We start from the raw sequence: 23,922 nt of genomic DNA on the forward strand, positions 1-23,922 counted from the left end.
AGGAAAGCTGTTGGCCCTGACGGAATACCTGGGAGAGTGCTCAAAGTCTGCGCTGACCAGTTGTCTCCAGTGTTCACCACACTTTTTAACGTATCCCTGTCACAAGCCAGTGTCCCTCACTGCCTGAAATCTGCAATAATAGTTACAGTCCCCAAGTCCTCCACTGTCAGTAGCCTCAATGACTACAGACCCATTGCACTGACACCTGTGGTTGCAAAGTGTTTTGAGAAGCTGGTTCTAAAGCACATAAAGGACTGCCTCCCACCTGGCTTTGACCCCCATCAGTTTGCCTATAAGGCAGACAGGTCCACCGAGATTTCCATTGGCCTCCACTCTGCTCTGCAACATCTAGAGAATCCTAGGACTTCAGTAAGGATGCTCTTTGTCGATTTTAATTCAGCTCTTAATGCCATCATCCCGGACATCCTTATAGCCAAGCTGGTTAACATGGACCGCCCCCCCCCCCCCCGCCCCGCTACATGTGCATGGAACAAGAACTTTCTTACTGACCGGCAACAATATGTCAAAGTTCGTGATCGGAGATCATCCACCCTGCCACTCAGCACTGGCTCACCACAAGGATGTGTGCTGAGCCGTCTGTTGTTCACCATCTACACCAGCGCCTGCATCCTCATGCACTCTTACAGCACCATTATCAAATTCGCAGATGACACCACCCTGGTTAGGCTCATCACTAACGATGATGACACCGCCTATAGAGATGAGGTCCAGCGTCTGACAGAATGGTGTGACTACAAGAACCTAACCCTCAACACTAGGTAAACCAAGGAAGTGGTCATGGACGTCCGTAAGGCAAAAGCTGATCCCCCTCCCCTCTACATAAAAGGTGATTGCGTGGAGAAGGTGTCCTCCTTGAAGTTCCACGGGACTTACATCTCCAAGGACCTGTCATGGACTACAAACACAACCGCCCTAGAGAAGAAAGCCCAGCAGCGCCTCCATTTCCTGAGGGTCCTGAGATGGAATAGGCTGCAGACCGATCTGCTGGTGTCCTTCTCCTGAGCCACAATCGAGAGTGTGCTGATGCACGCCATCCCCGTGTGGTATGCTGGTTGTACAGGTACCGACAAGAAGAGACTCCAGAGAGTCAATAGTACAGAAGAGAAGGTGAGTGGCTGCCCACTCCCCTCCTTAGATTCCATTGCCAGCTCTAGATGTCTCTCTAAAGCTAGGGCGATTATAAAAGACCATTGACATCCAAACCATCACCTATTCATCAAACTGCCTTAAATGCGTCAGAACTATAAATGCATCAGACCCATGACATCGTTCCTCCCCATTATTGCTATCTCTGGGAACATACGGTGATCGTAAGTGTATGTGGGTAGGTGAGTGGGAGGGAGTATGTGTAGATCTGCTCCATATAGTCATTTTAACAGCTGCTATTTTAACTGTTGTGTTATTTATTTATTTATTTATTTATTTATCTATTTATTTATTAATCTTGTAAAGTCTCTGTCACTTGCATCTTTGTGGTCTGTCAGTTAATTTTGTTGTCCAGGCAACTGAACAATGACAATAAAAGTCTTGAATCTTGAACCCCTCAGTAAGTTGCAACGCCTTCTACCTGTGGGAGGATTTAGCTAACGCAAATGGGCTTGTAACTACCCAGAGGTCACCCAAAATCTCAGTCTAGAGCCCAAAGCAAAGAGTACTAAGGTCTGGCTCATGCAGCCAAGCTCTGACCCACAGCAGCACATCCTCAGGTTACGCTGGCAGTGCTAATCAGACACCTTGGGATATGAATATAGCCAGACAGAGAGAGCTGAACCCACAATGTGGGGGGTTTACCAAGTCCTCACCAGCCAGTATGACCCACTTGGGTTCATAGTCCCATATACCACCCGAGACAAGGTCCTGGTCTAGAAACTCTGGAGCAAGAAAAGTCTGCCTTCTTAGCCAGGAGGTCCAGAGCTGTACCTAAGCGGCAGCAGTCAATCTGTAGACTGGAGCTCTGTGCAGCTCTGACTGCAGCCGAGTTAGTGGCAGTACTACAGAAGGACCGTACTGTAGGGATCCATGACGTCAGCTACTGGACGGACTCTATGACTATTCTTACTTGGCATCAGTTCGAATCCTTTCATTTTAACGCATTTGTAGGGACTAGGATTGCGGAGATACAGGAGCTGACAGATTGTCAGTCATGGCGAAATGTCGATAACAATATTAACCCAGCTGACGACATCACCAGTGGACTGACACTATCTCAGATAGCTGGAATCAACTGGTGGAGCCGAGGTCCTGAGTTTCTACAGAGGTCTCGGTCACACTGGCCCCCAGGACCCACGGTGGTTCAGTTGGATGAGTCTGAGGAGCATTAAAGGGTCACCTTCTGCAGGTCAGCATCAGCAGGGCTGAACAGTCAGGTTCCATATATCGGTCCCAGCCACACGGCTGATGATTTTTGAGCAGCCGAACTGAAACTCCTCTGACGTGGGCAGACCAACAGTTTCATTCTCTCCTGTTGGGTTTACATGGGGTGTCGCTCCTTCTCACCAAATGACCACAAACTTTATGGTCATGCTGCCTTTGCACAGCCCACCTGACCAACATCATCACTTACAGTAATGGCTGGCTGTGGCATGTATGGCTGGGGCTCTACATCAGCAGGAAACTGTCTGCAAGACAATAAAATTGCCTTGCAAGAGAGACAAAGTATAGCAGCACTGAGTAACAGTGACTGATAATTAAGTGAGCTGTCCTCACCCTCCATTTCTTCTTACTTCCCCTTCTATTCTGACCATACTGCCCCCCCCCCAACACCCAGATCACCCAATGCTTTCTATCTGGACCAACCCTGAGCTGTTAGGCGGCCTATTGGCTGGGGGGCAGGACCTCGCCTGGGCTGACTTCCTGTCCCAAGAACGTGGGGGGTCAGTGCTGGTGGTGGGTCAGTGTCATTCTTACAGTCTTGATGCAGCTTTTGACAAGTACCCACTATAATTCACAAACTCCACAGATGCAAACATCTAAAGTCAAAATTTGTGACGCTGTGAAATATCCTATGAGGCCCCAGGGCTGAGAGCAGCTTGTGGTCGCTGTGGTTTGGGTCCCGTGATGCACTTTGCTGCAGCAGTGGTCAGTGTATATCCATGCAATGGATGGAAGTTGTCAGGGGTAACGCTAGACCCCTCAATTTTAACCAGATTATGCAGAAAATATGTAAAAATCAAATCTGTGGATTAATGAAAGTTATATTATAAAAGCCAGTTCTATCTAAATCTGACACAGTCCATATTACACAGACCTGCATGTTGTACCTGATACCACATGATAGTTTAAAATCCCGTGACCCTTTTGCTGTAAGTCTACATCATCTGGGGAATCATATAATAATATATGATCAGATGAACTTAATTGATCCTGGGGGGATATTTTTCATACAGCAGCAAGATACATAAACTGCAAACGTGATCGGAAGGTCGCCAGTTCGAGACCCAGCCTCAGCAGAACAGTCACATGTCTGTGGGTCCTTGACCAAGGCCCATAACCCCCAGCTCCAGGGGGCCACACATCGGCTGCCCCTGTGCCATCAGGCCTGAGCTATGGAGAGCAAGATGGGGGAAGGCAGGAAGAAGATTCCAACTCGTACTCATGCAATGTGATATTGGCGATTAATAAATGTGTGCAAATAACAATTAATAAAGGTCTACACATATTTTAGATCATTCATTCATTCATTCATTCATTTTCTACATACTTATCCAGTACAGAGTCAGTAAAGTACAGGGAGCATTGAGCTGATATAAGGCAGCACAGGGCACAAGGCAGAGGAAAATCCAGGACAGGATGCCAGTCTGTCACAAGGCAAACACTCACATACAGTCACTATGGGCACTTTTAGAGGCACCAATCCACCTAGACCATGAGTCTATAGATATGAAACCAGAGACCTCGTAGGAAACCAGTATATACAGTTGAAACCAAAAGTTTACATACACTGTATAAAAAGACATATAACTTTTTTTTTAAGAAAAAAATCTTAAAAAATCTTTTTTGAGAAAAAAAAAGTTAAGTCTTTTTATACAGTGTATGTAAACTTTTGGTTTCAACTGTATACAGGAAGAACATGCAAACTCTACACAGAGAGCTGGGCCAGATACCAAAACCACAAGCCTGGAGGTGTGAGGCCCCCACGCTACCCCCAGTGTCTAACAGCTAGAGTGTAACTAGCTCTGCAAACCTGCTGCAGAGTGAAAGACAAGCAGGTCTAATCTCCACCCCTGAAGACCAATTTATACTTTCAGTATCACACAGTGTGAGGTGACATAAATTTCGTCTTCAAGTGATTACGGCAGATATCTGTTGATGATGCATGTTTAGCCCAGATTTTTTGTTTGGTGGAGATCATGAACATTGTTGCATGTCGACTGCGCTTGTGCAAGATAACGGACTTCCAGTAGGTGGCAGCACTGACTTTCATAGACCAACCAAAAAACACAAAGGAAGAAGAATTGGTGTAAGAGGAGGTATCCGTTGACGGGGTATGAATAGCCTGGGGATTTCGTGTAAGCCGTTCTGAAGGGAGCAGGCCGTACGTGGAGAGACGCGCGATACTGAAATGTAAGTTAAAAAGAGCGCTGTTGTTCATTTCTGTGTTAAATGACTGTATGTCTTAGTATTCACAACCAACGATTGTACGTATTTTTGTATTTCCTTGTGCAGTTCCAGTCCACTGCCGTATTTTACACACGGTAAAAAAAGAAAAGTTAGATTCATTTTATTTAGAGTATTTGCTGCTGGGGAAAGCTGATTAGCACCCGTGTGTTGTAGCCATTGTACCGCACGGTAAAACTTATAAAGGAAAGAACGGGAAAACTCCGCTCAGTTTCCCTTCCATTTTCTTTTGGGCATCCAGCAAAGAACCGCAAATTATTTGTGTTTGTCTGTGTGATGTTAATTGCACTGGCTACATATATTTTTATATTTTTACTGTGCAGATAATTTATGACTGCCTGCAGCCTGAAAGCCACATGGAAAAGGGAAGTATGAACGGGGCTTAATTGAGGCAGATCTTGAGCCCTGATAAGCAGAGACCTACTGCAGTAGCACGTGAAGCTGGGTGTTTAGACCCCTCTGACTGTACACACAGAAATGACTGACGGCATCCCGGCTGTCTGCTCACATAACCACCTGTGCTGCTGAAATGACCCCAGTAAGATAATCGTACACAACACAGAATATCAAAGCATGCAAAGGACAAGGGCATTTTATCTGCACTAACAGTCTTTGTACTGTTTGGTTACTAAAGAAACACATGGCAGTATTACAATGAATACTTAGATATTAAATTTATATTATCAATAACCTGTTGCATGCAAATATTAGCATAGCAATTGCAAATGTTTTGATACAAACACCCAGGGGAGTTTCCAGCTACTGAACAGATCAGGGACTGAGTCAAGTTACCAGGGGTTTGACTTTTTTCTCTTTTGAAGGAAGATTGGCATCGGGGGTAAAATACTCAGAGCTATAGCCCTGACTGATCTGGCCTAAGGACACCCATGAATACAACCATAGGAATCCAAAAAATATTCACAATTTCAGAGACAATGTTATGTAAAGCATCTGAATCTTTTCACAACTGACATTTAGCGATTTCTCCTGACCAGATCTCCATCCTGATCTCCATACTGTATCTGACAGTGTGTGAGGAGCAGGAGAGAGATCTCTACTCAGTTCACTGAAATGAGTGACACTCACCTGTGCGCCCAGCAATGAGAAGAAACAGGAGCATCAGAGGATCCATACGTGTGTGTGTCACTGAGCCCAGATCTGTGGAGACTGACACTCACTTCCTCATCCTCTGTACCTTCACTGTCTCTGTCGTTTCTATTCTTACACACAGCAGGCAGAGTGAAGGGGGAGTGGACATTTTAAAGAAGAAGTGAGAAAACCACAAGGCTGAATGTTTAGCCCTTCAGAAAGTCAGACCATTATTATTAGTGTGTAGAGAATTAAATCAACTATCAATGCACAGACTCAATTCACAAAATAAAAAATCTGCATGAATAAAGAAGACCATGAATTTCTCTGTTTATCATAGTTATTTATTATTAATATAATTATCTGGATTCTAATGCTGGAAGCACACAGTGTAAAGTGAGGTAAACCTTCAACAGCATGTCAGTCCATTGCAGGGCACTGGAAGGTGGAGAAATGCCATGTGATAATAATAATCGATACTTTATTGATCCCCGTAGGGAAATTGTCTTTACGCCTCCCACAACTTGCTCTTTTTTCATAGAGTAAGTTGTCTGCTAAGGGCTGCCACCTGTAGTGGCGCCCTGGGAGCTGGGGGTTAAGGGCCTCGCTCAAGGACCCATAGGCTGAGGCTGGGTTTGAACCTGCAACCTTCTGATTACAGGCACAGCCCACAGAGCCACACGCTGCCCCCAATAACCCAGAAGGGATTCGAACCCACAATCCCCAGCTCCGGAGGCTGATGCCTTATCCATTAGGCCCCAGGGTCAGTGATATCAGTGATCAGAGGAAGGATCAGAGGAAGCCTGCAAACTGCAGAGAGACACAGTCATGGTCACATTCAAAGCCAACACTCAGGAGTGCTGAGATAGCAGGTGTATCAGTCAGATATATAATATCATGATGAGCTAAAGACACAGAGGGACTTTGAGGAACCACAGCAAGACCAACAGAAGACATGGGCTCCTGACAGTTAGGCCTCAAGATCCATCAGTTCACTGTTGCAGTCCAGTTGCTCTTAGTTGCAATTGCAGCCAAAGAGAAAAAAAAAAACGTAAATCTTCAGCTTGCCCACTTTCCTGTGTTAGTCATGTGACTCACAGCCATTTTCTGCAGCTTCACAAGTAAACTGAAATAAACTGCGAGGTATAAAACAGTGATGTCACACCCTGCCTGCCATGTCTGCCTGACCCTCCTGTCCTCCCTCACGTGACCATGATGGGCTACACCTGGTGCTTGTTGCCCCTCATTAGTCTATGTATACAAGTACCCGTTTGTCTAGGCATTGCTTGTCTGGTGATAAACATCACTTGTCCTGTCAGTCCATGTCCTTCTTTGTCCTAACCTTCTCATTCTGATGCCTGCAGTCGTGTTAATTTGCAGTCCCTGTGTGTTTACTTTAATTCAAACTCCTTTCTGTTCTATTCCCGCATGTTGTGACAGAATGATTGAACAATTCGATTCAATTCAATTCCAATCCATTTATTTATACAGTGCATTTTCCCATTACACTGTCTCAAGGCACTTTGTATTAACCCTGAAAAAGCCCCCAGTGAGCAAGCCAGAGGTAACAGTGGAAAGGAAAATCTCCCTAGAAGGAAGAAACCTTTTGAGGAACCAAACTCAGAGGTGGAGCCCATCCTCCAGCGGCTGGCAGAGGAAGTCAAATGAGCAAGATAACAGGTATCTCAGGGAACCTCCTTCGCTTCACATCTCCACCTGCACACTCTCCCCTGCACCTGACCTCCTCCTGGTATCTGAGCCTCATGCACAGTGATGGTTGGTGGACAATCAAGCGACCTCGACGACCCTGAGGAGTCGCCCGGCGGGTGGATCACCCCACCCATGTGGGGGTCATACTGGGCTCACCTTCACTACGGAGAAGACACCCCCACATTGACCCTCCAGAGCCCCGTGTCTCCAAGGTGGGCTGGTTTGACACTCTATCCTCTATCCTAAGTCCCGGTGCAGTCAGCAGTATCTCCTGGGCTGCAGTAGAGGGGCTGGCTGAGTCTCCGTCTCCAACAGAGGGAGATGGGGGACACACTGTCTGGATCAGTCACCCAGACTCTTGTCTAATCGACGTTATCCCGCCTGACGACACTCCTGCTGCGGCTGAGAGGAGAGGAGCCACGCCGTCCTCCTGCTCCTGCCCTGCAGTTCTCTCAGCACCCTGCAGCCTCACTGGCCCTCCGAGCCTCTCAGGTCCTCTCCAGAATCATTGTAGCTCAGAGAATAAAAATACATGCAAGTGAAGCAAATATGTCAGATTTATCTCTGAACTGTTTGATTTCCTTGTTTTTCACTCATGCATGAGCAGAAAGCAGCTAAATCATTAGCATGATGCAGAAAATATTTTAACACTTATTCTGAAAAGCAGAAATGTCGTCATACAGCATGTGAGGGTGAGACTCTGCAGAAACACTGTGTGCTGTATACTGAGGGTATGTCCTCTGGCCTTTGGTTCAGCCTTTACTATGTTTTATACAGTTTTCTATAGTGCCACTGTAGTAGGTCCTTTTAATCTCTGTGGATCAGTAGAAAACAAGAGGCCTAATAGGAAGGTGTCACTGTAAGACAGGGGTGGGGGCTGTCCTGGGGGGGCAAAGTCAGGTGATGAGCACATTGATTCACTTCACCTGGGCCTTATCAGCCGTCCTACCAGACTGAGAGCTGTTTGTGTTCTTCTCAGCCCCCGACAGACACAGATGCCCAAATTCACAGCCTGTCGTTTCATTATAGATTATGATTCTCCATACTGTCACTGTTTCTCTGTCTGTGACCCAGGACTCCTTAAATCCAATGAAAAACCGACTTTCTCCCCTCCGCTTGGTTTATACAGGTTCTGCACTCATCTGTTCGGTTTGCATGGGGTGTCGCCCCTTTTCACCAACTGACCACAAACTTTATCGTCATGCTGCCTTTGCACAGCCCACCTGACCAACATCATCACTTACAGTAATGCCTGGCTGTGGCATGTGTGGCTGGGGCTCTACATCAGCAGGATACTGTCTGCAAGACAATAAACTTCCTTTGCAAGAAAGACAAAGTATAGCAGCACTGAGATACAGTGACTGATAATTAAGTGAGCTGTCCTCACCTTCTGCTTCTACTTCCTGGGGGGAACTTCTCCCTCTGTTGTGACCATACCCCTCCCCCCCCCACCCGCGCCCCCAACACCCAGATCACCTAGTGCTGTCTAACTGGACCAGCCGTAAGCTTCTAGGCGGCCTGTTGGCTGGGGGGCAGGGCCTGGTCTGGGCTGACTTCCTGTCCCAAGAACGTGGGGGGTCAGTGCTGGTGGTGGGTCAGTGTCATTCTTACAGTCTTGATGCGGCCTTTGGCAAAGTTCTCTTAGGATCCCAATTCTGTTGGATTACCTGTTACTTTAACTATGTATACCTACATCCAAAGGTGGAGATTTCAGGTCCAGAGAGTACAAATCCAGACCAACTCTCTGTACTCTCTGGACCTGAAATGTCCACTTTTGCATACATCTGCAAATCTGAATAATTTTCAGATTAATTTCCTGGTGAAAACATTTTGTATAATTTAATATACTGTTGTTAGTTTGTAATTCGCTCCTGCCTAGATCCGAGACACAAAGCTGGAAGAAAAATTCCTTGCTTTCAGGGTATATGAATGTATACACACATCAGCCACGAGACAGAATAAGACCATTCCTGTACACTGCTGCCACATAGTGGACACAAACAAGACTGCACAAAAATGTAAAATCATTCCATTAGTCTGCATTTAACCTCTGCACTAAAAACAGGAATTGACTAAACCATAATAGATCATCCGTTTCTCTGTATGTAATAAAAAAAAAATTCAATAAACGTCTATCTGTTTGGCCTATTTGTGATTACGGAATACTGAGAGTATTTGATTTTACAGCATTCATTCATTCAATCATTCATTCATCCATCCATCATCCAGCTGTTTATCCTGGTCAGGGCACCAGTCATCAAGGAGCAATTAGAATTTAAACATATAAATCTATTACGAATGTTATTCGTAATGTATTGAAAAGTCTCTGTTGTCTGTATGTTTACCTTAAACATGCAACTGTAATCGAGAGAGGGTACTTGTCTCTAGTCACTATTTTATTTTACGTTTCCCAGCGCCCGCATACAATGATCTACAGTACCTTTCATTTTCATAGACTGACTGCAAATGTATTTATACTGTTTCACCACCAGAGGGCTCACATTCTCATTTACTACATTGACACACAGTGTCCATAGCTTTGCTGCCCTCGTGTGGCTGTGAACTGTAATTTCAGCCTGTGCTTTTCTTGAAAGTACTCAAGGTAGTAAAAGCTATTTGTCCATTAGACTGACAATATTTTCATTAGTCATGAAATATCAAATATCATCTTAGATAAATCCAAGACATTTCTCTGGTAAACTGTAAGTTATGCATGAAAATCAGGTGACAAACCAAAAAAATTTATATAATGTCAGTTTCGAATTCAAGCAGGCTTTTTATGCATTGATAGCGATAACATGCATTGATGCCAAGAGCTATAGAATGGATAATATATTAATTATTTTGCTGATACTAGAGCAATAAAATTTGTATAGATATTTAAAAAAAAGATGTTTTATTTGCCATATTCTACAACTGCATTGGAAAGCTCACTTGTTTAGACATAGTATACAAAGAATGACAAACAGCACCCAAATAAATATTAACAGACAACTGATAGACATGCAGAACTGCAGAGAAATACCCTTGTGATACATTTATCATTATAATTCACAAACTCCACAGATGCAAACATCTAAAGTCAAAATTGTGACGCTGTGAAATATCCTATGAGGCTCCAGGGCTGAGACCAGCTTGTGGTCGCTGTGGTTTGGGTCCCGTGATGCACTTTGCTGCAGCAGTGGTCAGTGTATATCCATGCAATGGATGGAAGTTGTCAGGGGTAACGCTAAACCCCTCAATTTTAACCAGATTATGCAGAAAATATGTAAAAATCAAATCTGTGGATTAATGAAAGTTATATTATAAAAGCCACTTCTATCTAAATCTGACACAGTCCATATTGCACAGACCCGAATGTTGTACCTGATACCACATGATAGTTTCAAATCCCGTGACCTTTTGCTGTAAGTCTACATCATCTGGGGAATCATATAATAATATATGATCAGATGAACTTAATTGATCCTGGGGGGAAATTTTTCATACAGCAGCAAGATACATAAACTGCAAACGTGATCTGAAGGTCGCCAGTTCGAACCCCGGCCTCAGCAGAATAGTCACATGTCTGTGGGTCCTTGACCAAGGCCCATAACCCCCAGCTCCAGGGGGCCACACATCGGCTGCCCCTGTGCCATCAGCCCTGAGCTATGGAGAGCAAGATGGGGGAAGGCAAGAATTAGATTCCAACTCGTAATCATGCAATGTGATATTGGCGATTAATAAATGTGTGCAAATAACAATTAATAAAGGTCTACACATATTTTAGATCATTCATTCATTCATTTTCTACATACTTATCTAGTACAGAGTCAGTAAAGTACAGGGAGCATTGAGCTGATATAAGGCAGCACAGGGCACAAGGCAGAGGAAAATCCAGGACAGGATGCCAGTCTGTCACAAGGCAAACACTCACACACAGTCACTACGGGCACTTTTAGAGGCACCAATTCACCTAGAACATGTGACTTTAGATATGAAACCAGAGACCTCATAGGAAACCAGTATATATACAGGAAGAACATGCAAACTCTACACAGAGAGCTGGGCCAGATACCAAAACCACAAGCCTGGAGGTGTGAGGCCCCCACGCTGCCCCCAGTGTCTAACAGCTAGAGCTTAACTAGCTCTGCAAACCTGCTGCAGAGTGAAAGACAAGCAGGTCTAATCTCCACCCCTGAAGACCAGTTTATACTTTCAGTATCACACAGGGTGAGGTGACATAAATTTCGTCATCAAGGGATTACGCCAGATATCTGTTGATGATGCATGTTTAGCCCAGATTTTTCGTTTGGTGGAGGTCATGCACATTGGTGCATGTCGACTGCGCTTGTGCAAGATAACGGACTAGATCTTTCCAGTAGGTGGCAGCACTGACTTTCATAGACCAACCAAAATACAGCAAAGGAAGAATTGTTGTAAGAGGATGTATCCGTTGACGGGGTATGAATAGCCTGGGGATTTCGTGTAAGCCGTTCTGAAGGGAGCGGACCGTACGTGGAGAGACGTGCGATACTGAAATGTAAGTTAAAAAGAGCGCTATTGTTCATTTCTGTGTTAAATGAATGTATGTCTTTGTATTCACAACCAACGGTTGTACGTATTTTTGTATTTCCTTGTGCAGTTCCAGTCCACTGCCGTATTTTACACACGGTAAAAAAAAGAAAAGTTAGATTTATTTTATTTAGAGTATTTGCTGCTGGGGAAAGCTGATTTGCACCCGTGTGTTGTAGCCATTGTACCGCACGGTAAAACTTATAAAGGAAAGAAAGGAAAGAAGGGGAAAACTCCGCTCAGTTGCCCTTCCATTTTCTTTTGGGCATCTAGCAAATAAAGAACCCCAAATTATTTGTGTTTGTCTGTGTGATGTTAATTGCACTGGCTACATATATTTTTATATTTTTACTGTGCAGATAATTTATGACTGCCTGCAGCCTGAAAGCCACATGGAAAAGGGAAGTATGAACGGGGCTTAATTGAGGCTGATCTTGAGCCCTGATAAGCAGAGACCTGCTGCAGTAGCACGTGAAGCTGGGTGTTTAGACCCCTCTGACTGTACACACAGAAATGACTGACGGCATCCCGGCTGTCTGCTCACATAACCACCTGTGCTGCTGAAATGACCCCAGTAAGATAATCGTACACAACACAGAATATCAAAGCATGCAAAGGACAAGGGCATTTTATCTGCACTAACAGTCTTTGTACTGTTTGGTTACTAAAGAAACACATGGCAGTATTACAGTGAATACTTAGATATTAAATTTATATTATCAATAACCTGTTACATGCAAATATTAGCATAGCAATTACAAATGTTTTGATACAAACACCCAGGGGAGTTTCCAGCTACTGAAAAGATCAGGGACTGAGTCAAGTTACCAGGGGTTTGACTATTTTCTCTTTTAAAGGAAGATTGACATTGGGGGTAAAATACTCAGAGCTACAGCCCTGACTGATCTGGCCTAACGACGCCCATGAATACAACCATAGGAATCCAAAAAATATTCAAAATTTCCAAGACAACGTTACACAAGGCAGGTGAATCTCTTCAAAATTGATATTTTGCTATTTCTCCTGACCAGATCTCCATCCTGATCTCCATACTGTGGCTGACAGTGTGTGAGGAGCAGGAGAGAGATCTCTACTCAGTTCACTGTAATGAGTGACACTCACCTGTGAGCCCAGCGATGAGAAGAAACAGGAGCATCAGAGGATCCATACGTGTGTGTGTCACTGAGCCCAGATCTGTGGAGAGTGACACTCACTTCCTCATCCTCTGTACCTTCACTGTTTTTGTCATTTCTATTGTTACACACAGCAGGCAGAGTGAAGGAGGAGTGTACATTTTAAAGAGGAAGTGAGAAAACCACAAGGCTGAATGTTTAGCCCTTCAGAAAGTCTGACCATTATTATTAGTGTGTAGAGAATTAAATCAACTATCAATGCACAGACTCAATTCACAAAATAAAAAATCTGCATGAATAAAGAAGACCATGAATTTCTCTGTTTATCATAGTTATTTATTATTAGTATAATTATCTGGATCCTAATGCTGGAAGCACACAGTGTAAAGTGAGGTAAACCTTCAACAGCACGTCAGTCCACTGCAGGGCACTGGAAGGTGGAGAAATGCCATGTGATAATAATAATAATCATTGATACTTTATTGATCCCCGTAGGGAAATTGTCTTCATGCCTTCCACAACTTGCTCTTTTTTCATAGGGTAAGTTGTCTACTAAGGGCTGCCACCCATAGCGGCGCCCAGGGAGCTGGGGGTTAAGGGCCTCACTCAAGGACCCACAGGCTGAGGCTGGGTTTGAACCTGCAACCTTCTGATTACAGGCACACAGGCTTAGCCCACAGAGCCACATGCTGCCCCCAATAACCCAGATGGGACTCAAACCCACGATCCCCAGCTCCGGAGGCTGATGCCTTATCCATTAGGCCACTGGGTCAGTGATATTAGTGATCAGAGGAAGCCTGCAAACATCAGAGAGACACAGTCATGGTCACATTCAAAGCCAACACTCAGGAGTGCTGAGATAGCAGGTGTATCAGTCAGATATCTAATATCATGATGAGCTAAAAACACAGAGGGACTTTGAGGAAGCACAGCAAGACCAACAGAAGACATGGGCTCCTGACATTAAGGCCTCAAGATCCATCATTTCACTGTTGCAGTCCAGTTGCTCTTAGCTGCAATTGCAGCCAAAGAAAAAAAAACGTAAATTTTCAGCTTGCCTACTTTCCTGTGTTAGTCATGTGACTCACAGCAATTTTCTGCAGCTTCACAAGTAAACTGAAATAAACTGCGAGGTATAAAACAGTGATGTCACATCCTGCCTGCCATGTCTGCCTGACCCTCCTGTCTCCTCATTCACGTGACCATGATGGGCTACACCTGGTGCTTGTTGCCCCTCATTAGTCTATGTATACAAGCACCTGTTTGTCTCACCATTGCTTGTCTGGTGATAAACATCACTTGTCCTGTCAGTCCATGTCCTTTTTTGTCCTAACCTTCTCATTCTGATCCCTGCAGTCGTGTTAATTTGCAATCCCTGTGTGTTTACTTTAATTAAACCTCTTTTCTGTTTTGCCAAACACCTGCCATGGAGTCCCGCATGTTGTGACGGAATGATTGAACAATTCAATTCAATTCAATTCAATTGTGCAGTACATTTCCCATTACAGTATCTCTAGGCACTTTACATTATCGCTGCCCAAACCCCACAGTGAGGAAGCCAGAGGTAACAGTGGTAAGGAAAATCTCCCTAGAAGACAGAAACTTTTGAGGAACCAGACGCAGAGGGGGAGCCCATCCTCCAGGGGGCCGGCAGAGGACATCAAATGAGCAAGATAACAGGTATCCCTGGGAACCTCCTTCGCTTCACATCTCCACCTGCACACTTTCCACTGACCTCCTACTAGTATTTGAGCTTCACGCACAGTGATGGTTGGTAGACAATCCCCTCATTGACCCACTGAGCGAGAGCGACCTCGAGGACCCTGAGGAGTCGCCCGGCGGGTGGATCACCCCACCCATGTGGGGGTCATACTGGGCTCACCTTCACTACGGAGAAGACACCCCCACATTGACCCTCCAGAGCCCCACGTCTCCAAGGTGGGCTGGTTTGACACTCTATCCTCTATCCTAAGTCCCGGTGCAGTCAGCAGTATCTCCTGGGTTGCAGTAGAGGGGCTGGCTGAGTCTCCGTCTCCGACAGAGGGAGATGGGGGACACACTATCTGGATCAGTCACCCAGACTCTTGTCTAATCGACGTTATTCCGCCTGACGACACTCCTGCTGCGGCTGAGAGGAGAGGAGCCACGCCGTCCTCCTGCTCCTGTCCTGCAGTTCTCTCAGCACCCTGCAGCCTCACTGGCCCTCCGAGCCTCTCAGGTCCTCTCCAGAATCATTGTAGCTCAGAGAATAAAAATACATGCAAGTGAAGCAAATATGTCAGATTTATCTCTGAACTGTTTGATTTCCTTGTTTTTCACTCATGCATGTGCAGAAAGCAGCTAAATCATTAGCATGATGCAGAAAATATTTTTACACTTATTCTGAAAAGCAGAAATGTCGTCATACAGGATGTGAGGGTGAGACTCTGCAGAAACACTGCTGTATACAGAGGGTCTGTCCTCAGGCCTTTGGTTCAGCCTTTATTATGTGTTATACAGTTTTCTATAGTGTCACTGCAGTAGGTCCTTTTAATCTCTGCGGATCAGTAGGAAACAAGAGGCCTAATAGGAAGGTGTCTCTGTAAGACAGGGGTGGGGGCCGTCCTGGGGGGGCAAAGTCAGGTGTTGAGCACATTGATTCACTTCACCTGGGCCTTATCAGCCGTCCTGTCAGACTGAGAGCTGTTTGTGTTTCTCTCATCCCCAGACAGACACAGATGCCCAAATTCACAGCCTGTCGTTTCATTACACAGATTATGATTCTCCACATCTTCACTGTTTCTCTGTCTCCATTTGTGACCCAGGACTCCTGGAGTCCAATGAAAACCCACTTTCTCCCCTCCGCTTGGTTTATACAGGTTCTGCACTCTTCTGTTCCGTTTACATGGGGTGTCGCTCCTTCTCACTAACTGACCACAAACTTTATTGTCATGCTGCCTTTGCACAGCCCACCTGACCAACATCATCACTTACAGTAATGCCTGGCTGTGGCATGTGTGGCTGGGGCTCTACATCAGCAGGAAACTGTCTGCAAGACAATAAACTTCCTTTGCAAGAGAGACAAAGTGTAGCAGCACTGAGATACAGTGACTGATAATTAAGTGAGCTGCCCTCATCCTGCACTTTACACTTCTACTTCCTGTTGCTTCCCCCTCTATTGTGACCATGCTGCTCCCCCCCCCCCAACACCCAGATCACCCAGTGCTGTCTAGCTGAACCACCCTGCAGCTTCCAGGTAGCTTACTGGCTGGGGGCTGGGGGGTGCTGTTTGGTCTGGGCTGACTTCCTGTTCTGAGAAGCTGGGGGGGTCAGTGCTGGTGCTGGGTCAGTATCATTCTTACAGTCTTGTTTCAGCTTTTGGCAAAGTTCTCTTAGGATCCCATTCCTGCTGGATTTCCTGTTACTTTAACTATGCAACTATGCAATTTTGTTCCTAAAGGAAAGTGCATAATATAATTCTGTCATACTTTAATATACTGTACATACTGCTATAATATACTGTAATATACTATACATAATTTAATATACTGTTGTTAGTATGTAATTCACTCCTGCCTTGGTCCCTGAGGCACAGAGTTGGAGGCAGAATTCCATGCTATCAGGGTATATGAATTTATACACACACCAGCCACTAACACAAAATAAGACCATTCCTTTATACTGCTGCCACATAGTGGACAGAAAGAAGACTGCAGTCAAGTGTAAAATCATTCTGTCAGTCCACATTTAACCTCTGCACTACAAACAGGAAGTGTTTAAACCACAATAGGTCACACATTATTCTATACTGTATGTAATGGAAAAAAAATTGTTCACTAAACATCTACCTTTTCTGCTTATTTGTGACTACAGATTACTGTGAGTATTTGATTATACAGCAGAGGTCATTCATTCATTCATTCATCCGTCCTCCAGCTGCTTATCCTGTTTCTTCATCTTCATTATAAAATTGTGATTTAGTGCAAGTACTAGTCTCCCATCACGATTTTACTTTATGTTCTGGTGACATGCAGTAATTTTCATTTCCATAGATTGATTGTGGAAGTAATTTACATCGTTTCACCGCCAGAGGGCTGAAATTTTCATTTACCATGTTTACAGTGGATATAATAGTTACACAACCCTGTTAAAATGCCAAGCTTTTGTAATGTAAAAAAATGAGGCCAAAATGAATCATTTCAAAACTTTTCCCACCTTTAATGTTACCTGTAATCTGCACAATTCGATTTAAAAGCAAACAAATCTGTTAGGGGGGAAACTATAAAAAAATATGCAAGTTGCACAAGTCTGCACTTCCTTAAACTTATACTTTTTTGAAGCACCTTTTGATTTCATTACAGCAGACAGTCTTTTTGGGTTCAAACCTGCAGGCAATTAAAGTGATGCTGATTAACCCCAGATGAAGTTCAGCTGTTCTAGCAGGATTTTCCAGGCATTTATTCAGTTGCATCCTGCAGCAAAAGCCATGGTTCACATAGAGCTTGCAAAGCATCAAAGGGATCTCATTGCTGAAAGGTATCAGTCAGTCAGTCAGTAGAAGGGTACAAAAAAATTCCATGGCATTAGATATACCATGGAACACAGGGAATGGGACAGACAGAACCAGGAGGTGAATTAATGAGGGCGGTAGGACAGACAGGGTAAACAGGAACTGGGATGGGGCCACCAGATGAGGGAACACAGCTGGGAACAGACCTTGGGGACCAGGGACCTATAAACTGGGAACAGGACACGGGAACTGAGGGACAGAACCAGAGAGAGACCAGTTGGAAACAGGATGTGAGGACTGAGGGACAGGAACAGGAACAAGAGGCCAGGACCAGGAAAGAGAAGGGGAACTGAAAGGGAAAGGAAAGAAAATGAGCCTGATGGGACAACAGGCTCAGGAACCGAGGAGGAAGGGACTGGGTAGTAATAGACTGGGATCAAAGGGACAGTGGAAGGTTGCCAGAGTGGGGACGAGATACACAAGGATGGGGTGAATGGATCACCACAGGCCTAGATGAAGAATGAGCAGCTGCAATTTAGGAGATGGAGGCAAGTCAAGTGTGTGGATGGAAACCACAGGATGGGAACTGGAGGGCGATGAGGAGACTACAGAATGGGAGCTGGAGGGTGACAGGGGGACTGGAGGGTGACAGGGGGACTGCAGGACGGTAATAGGCAGGAGAGTTGGAAACTGGTCCTGGACGGCTGGCATGAGTGATATGTCCCTGTCTCCCCCTTTGAAAGACAGAGAACCAGCCTGGCCCTGTACTGCTCCCCTGTCTGCACCACAGATGGAACAGGTGCTTGGGGCCTAATCAGCCCAAGCCTCAGGTGGAGGCTGGAGCCTGAAACGTGGGACTCAGGACCAGGTCCAAGGGTTCCCACTCCAAGTCCTCTGGAGCGGTATCCTCCAGGTCCATCCCCACTAGGATGGGGGTGACCTCAGGCCAATATGCAGGACCCAAGGCAAACTCGAGTGGAGCTACAGGGGCAAAGTCAGGATGAGTGGCCTCCTGTCGGCCGGAATCGATAGTTAACAATGAAGTCAGAGGGAAGTTCCCCGAATTCTCTCAGAAACAAAGTGTATGATCCCGGTGGTCTGTGTACTATAAGAATATAGATGGGCGGGTCGGACACCATGTGAATTATCATTGCTTCAAATGTTGTGAAATCCTTGATAATCTTGCGTTCAGTTTTCAACAGTGAGTTAAAATAGCTGCCAGGCCGCCTCCGCGCCCAGAGCCGCGTGGTTTCTGTACAGAACTAAACCCATCAGGTGAGGCTTCAACAAGAGGTACAGTGTCTGTGTGTCTCAGTCAGGTTTCAGTTAAAAATCACAGGTCTGCACCAGTGTCCAGCACCATGTCATTAACAAAAAGTGATTTACTTCCCAAAGAGCGAATGTTCAATAGTGCACATTTTATGGTGGGTTTATGTTGTGATTCAATCGGTCTTATTAATGGCATTTATATTAAGTTATCCACACAAAAGCCTCCAGTGGAACATTTAGATCTAAGTCTTGGTCTAACAATACCCTTCCTATACTCACTCAACTGTTCCTAAATAGTTTCCGTGTGACGGAGCACCTGGGTGAAGACCGAACATGATCTAAAGGTGGGAGAATAAACAGCCTTTGATTTAAGATGGCAAGGCTGAGGCCTGGGTGCTGCTCTCAGTCAGGCAGGTAATTTACTCGCCATTCTGGGATAACATAAATGATCCTCCCCAATTAGGGTGAAGACCGTCCCGTTTATAAAATCCAGGCTGTTCCCAGAAGAGATCCTAATTTTTATGTATTTATATTTTGAATTTTTCTTTTTTACTCCTACTTTACTTTTTACTTATTTTTTCTTATATTTTTACACAGCCAAATAGGGTGACTCAGAGACTGCATGTGACGAATAAACCTCTTGAATCTTCAATCTAATTATAAATGAAGGCAATGTTTTGAGATGTGCACCAAGTCTCTAAGCAGCGGTTTAGGGAGAGTAGGGTACTATAGGTTACATCCCCTCTATAGAGAATTGGTAAGTGTGGCATGGGGGAGTGATGGACGATCCATGTTGCAGCTTACAGAAACAACAAGGGACTTTATTGTATCTGAACTCAAAACAAAGAGAAACAAAAGGAAGCATGAGGGGTATAAAGACAGGCAGGTAGAAAACAAGAATGAAAGCAGGGAGAAGCACAGAATAAAACAATGCAGAACACAGAGAAAGACAGGGAGTGAGCAGCCGCACGCAGGAACAAATACAATGGCCGACTCGGGAACAGGGTGGGGGCAGGCACTTAAATACACATAATAACGAGGGCTTCCACAAAGGACAGGTGGGGGCTATAACTAAACGAGAGGCTGTGGGCAATGAAGAACAGGTGAGGGTAATCACCATCAATTACACACTAGGGAGTAAGGCTACACTGGAGATAAAGGGAACACAGGTGAAATAATTACAAAACTACTGCAGATAACCAGACACAAACAAAAACAAGATCCGATACAGAAATAACCAGAATGCAAGGTAACAATGGGAAAAAAACAAAAACTCAAAATGTCAAACAAAGTGAAGCTGGGCTCTGGAGAGCCTCAAACCCATGACAGGGAAAATGCTTGGTTTTCTGCTAAACATTCAACCCATTCAGCCACACAGCAGCCCAGGCAGCAGTGGAACACACTAGGACCTGTGTAGCATAAAAGACTAGGGGAACAGAAAGTGGAATGACCAGCGACACCAGCTGGACAAAGAGGGAAACAGGGACAGATATTGACAGCCCTGTGTTACATCACTCTCTGACAGGGTCACTGATTGGTGTGATCTGGTAGTGCAACGTGAGCTGAAAACCACAAAAACTTTCACTTCTTTTTAATAATTTTAATAACCCCAGAAAATACAAAATGCACAGTAAACCATATCTATATCAATCATTAATTAAATCAGAATAAATAATTTAAAATTTCACTAATGAGTAAATTATTATAAACTACTTATACTACAGTTAGCATAACCATTAATCACCCCCCCTCCCCCCAAAAAAAGTAATCTCTAACAGGGAGATTTATGCACAAAAAAAGGCTATAACATTAACAGAGTTACGTATATGAAGACACATTTCATACAAGCACAGCATGACCCTGCTGATACAGCCTTAAGGTTTGTTCATTTTTATGTGCTAAGAGGCTGCACAAAAGATAAACAAGCTTGTATATTTTAACAGAATTTCTTAAGACCCGTGGTTTGTATTGGCTCCTCCCTCTGCTTCTCTCTGATTGGATCCCCTCTTTCTACAGGAGCTCCAGTGCAGCTGAATGGCGATGATGGTGCAGATCAGATAAAACACACCAGTCCCAGCTTTCAGTACAGCATCCAGAACCTGCTCCCACCTGTCAGACATATAATACATCAGTGTGTCTGTCAGTCACACGTATCACATTTACACCTGAAGAACAATGCAGTGAATCTAGAATTATGGCCATCAACAGCAGCACCAATAAGCCCAGTCCTACATACAGAGCCAGCAAGTGATGGCTTCCGGTTTGGAACCGGATCTTATTGCTGCAAAAAACCGGAATCATACACCCCTGATTCCTCTAACGATTCATCAAGAGAGTCTAGCTGCAGATGCCTGTAGAGTGGAGCTCCACCGGAAATACGTCACCTCCACAGGAAACACGTGATCTTTAAGGACGTAAAGTGGAGCTCCGGTTAGGGTTAAGGTTAAGGTTAGGGTCTATTCGGTGTAACACAGAGTTGAGGTCACGTGTTTCCTGTGGAGCTCCACTCTACAGGCGTCTGCAGCTGGACCCTCTCCGATTCATACGGACTTTTTGAGTCGCGCAAAATGATGCTGCGACCTGAAATCCACATGATGAAGCGCAGGAAACGGTCCAGGGCATGGCAGCACTTTACAAAGAAGGACGACCATTGTGCAGTGTGCAGCCAATGCAAAGCCGATGTCACCTCTAAGGGTGGTAACACTAGTATATATAACACTAGTATATATAACACTAGTATATATAACACTAGCTTAAGCATTTAAGCTGCCAACACGGCATTACATTTAAAGATCGGCATGTGTTCCCCTCTCTGCCGAGCGCAAGCTCCGTGGTCTCCATAGTCACGGGTAACTTTAACTACGGTGCCTTAACCTACAGGCACCTTTTCTGAAACATCGATAAGAAGAATCAATGATGGCACCGATATCAATAATTTCTTAACGATTCCAACTCCTAGAGCCAGCTGGACAAAGGAGCTGAATAAGATTGTGAATTTCAACAGTAAAGTCTGACATGCTTTATAGCAATACGATTCAGTCACATCTGTACTATTACACAAGCTGCATGTGAGGAACAGGAGACATTAACAATGAATATAAAAATAGCTAGAGTGTTTTACTATGGTTATTTAAAAACATGGTATATTATTTTGTAAAATCAATCCATCCACCCATCTTCCAAACTGGCCTGCAGTCTTTCCCCAGCAGCATAGGGCACAAAGCAGGGGCTCAACCTGGATGTGATGCCATCACAGGGAAATTATGATTAAGGAATAAAAGAAAAACAATGTTCCCATAAAGTAACAGAAGTTTCCCATCACTGTGTGATCAGGGAGACACTCATAGCTGGACCCCACACTGCTGTAAGTGCTGCTGGATGCTTACCTCTGTTTTTCATTATTCCCTCCTTCTTCATCATCTGCCAAGAATGGACAGCAGTGGAAACAAGAGAAAGGATTGTTACATAAAATATAAACGTCCCTGTTCCTGGGGGCCACTACAGATTTTGGGCCCCTGAAAGCATATCAGATTGGGCCCCCAGCCCAGACCAATACGATTATGTTCCTAATGTCTTAGAGGCCTGTCACTTAGGGGTCCAAGAAATTATCTTAACTCCCCCCCCCCCCCCCTTTTACAGCACCCCTGCCACATCTGTCAGCCAGTACAGACTGTGAAAGGTCATTTCTAAAACTGAAAAAGAATAACCAGAAATATTCAGTAAAATATCTGTTTGGATGCAGAATAATAAATTAGGGCTGTGACCAAAGTGTCCACATCCCAGGGCCCTGATAGTGGGCAGGTGAGATAAATAATGTTATTAATAAATCATAATGTATTTATGATGGAACTGGGTCAGATATTACAGAGTGTAACTGTAACATTGGCCTTTGCTGCAGTTAGAAACTACCTGCAGACAATCACCCAGTCTGTACACCTTTAGTAACAATTAATCCCTACAAATGTCTGAAATCTGAAGGGAATAAAGTTTTTGATGTATGACGGTAAAAACCTACATGTAACATTTTCCGAACATTGCACACATGATAAATGGCTGTAAGATGAATATGTCTGTCTGTCTGTTTCCAGTAACTGATGCCTGTGATGTTTTATGAAAGACATCTGACTGGGTGTCTGACTGAGAAAATAGTCAGATCTGTAATATTTGTCATATTATACAAATGTGTCATAAACTAGAAATATGTGAATCCTGAGGCCTCTGTACAGCTGCCAGGTGTAACATGCAGATCAGACACTCATGTATTTAATAAAGAGCAGAACCTGTATCTGATGAGGTCATCAGGCTGTATTATGGGATGTCTCCCTTAGAGGTAATTCTGATATGTAAGTTAATCTTTCTGTACATTCTTAGAGACACATGAAATTAATGCCATCAAACATCAGTAACTGGCAGTAAATTATGTTTTCAAATGTTGATTTTGAATGTATTTTCTCCGGTGTTTGTGTTTATGTCCTTCCTTTCTGTCTGCATGATATTTTACATACTGTGCATCTCATCATCTTATCTTACCCTCAGTGACTGACAGGTAAACCCGTGTTCCCACAGCTGAACCTCTGCTGATCTCCACACCACACCAGTAGGTACCAGAGTCCCCATCTGTCAGATTGTTCATGGTCACATTGAAGACTCGCTGGTCAGGATCATCTCTGATTGGCACATCACCCTTTGTCTGTAGAGAGTCAGTACGTACTATGGGAGTACATGAACTCCAGTCACTCCCTCTGCACCAGTATTTCACCTGCTGTTGATATATGTTGTTATAGAAACATGGGATGGTGACAGATCCTCCTCTCTGTACAGTCACCATGTTCAGTGTAGACACACCTGCAGGGACAGTATGAAAATTACCCAGCTGATTAACTCTCACTCCCTCTTACACCATTTATACACATATTAACACAGAGTCAGTACCAGTCTACTGTAGGTTACACTGCTTCAATTTGCAGCATATTAAAATTTCTTTAATTAAATGTTCTATTTACTCTGTATTTGCAAAAACAAAACAGTGTAATGAAACAT

The 23,922-nt window shown here is 44.4% G+C and overlaps 1 protein-coding gene and 1 non-coding gene across 2 annotated transcripts in view; both read right to left on the reverse strand.

Moving 5' to 3' along the window:
• Window positions 1-23,922, reverse strand: part of LOC125739860 (uncharacterized) — a 409,273-nt gene that overhangs the window by 164,437 nt on the left and 220,914 nt on the right. The window contains exon 10 of the mRNA XM_049010379.1: window positions 23,413-23,454. Coding sequence (XP_048866336.1) covers window positions 23,413-23,454 — 42 coding nt within the window. The remainder of the gene's footprint in view (window positions 1-23,412; window positions 23,455-23,922) is intronic.
• Window positions 13,824-13,896, reverse strand: trnar-ccg (transfer RNA arginine (anticodon CCG)). The gene has a single exon. It is a non-coding gene; the product is annotated as a tRNA-Arg (tRNA).

The sequence above is a fragment of the Brienomyrus brachyistius genome, chromosome 4 (genome assembly GCF_023856365.1).
Source record: "Brienomyrus brachyistius isolate T26 chromosome 4, BBRACH_0.4, whole genome shotgun sequence".
NCBI lineage: Eukaryota > Metazoa > Chordata > Actinopteri > Osteoglossiformes > Mormyridae > Brienomyrus > Brienomyrus brachyistius.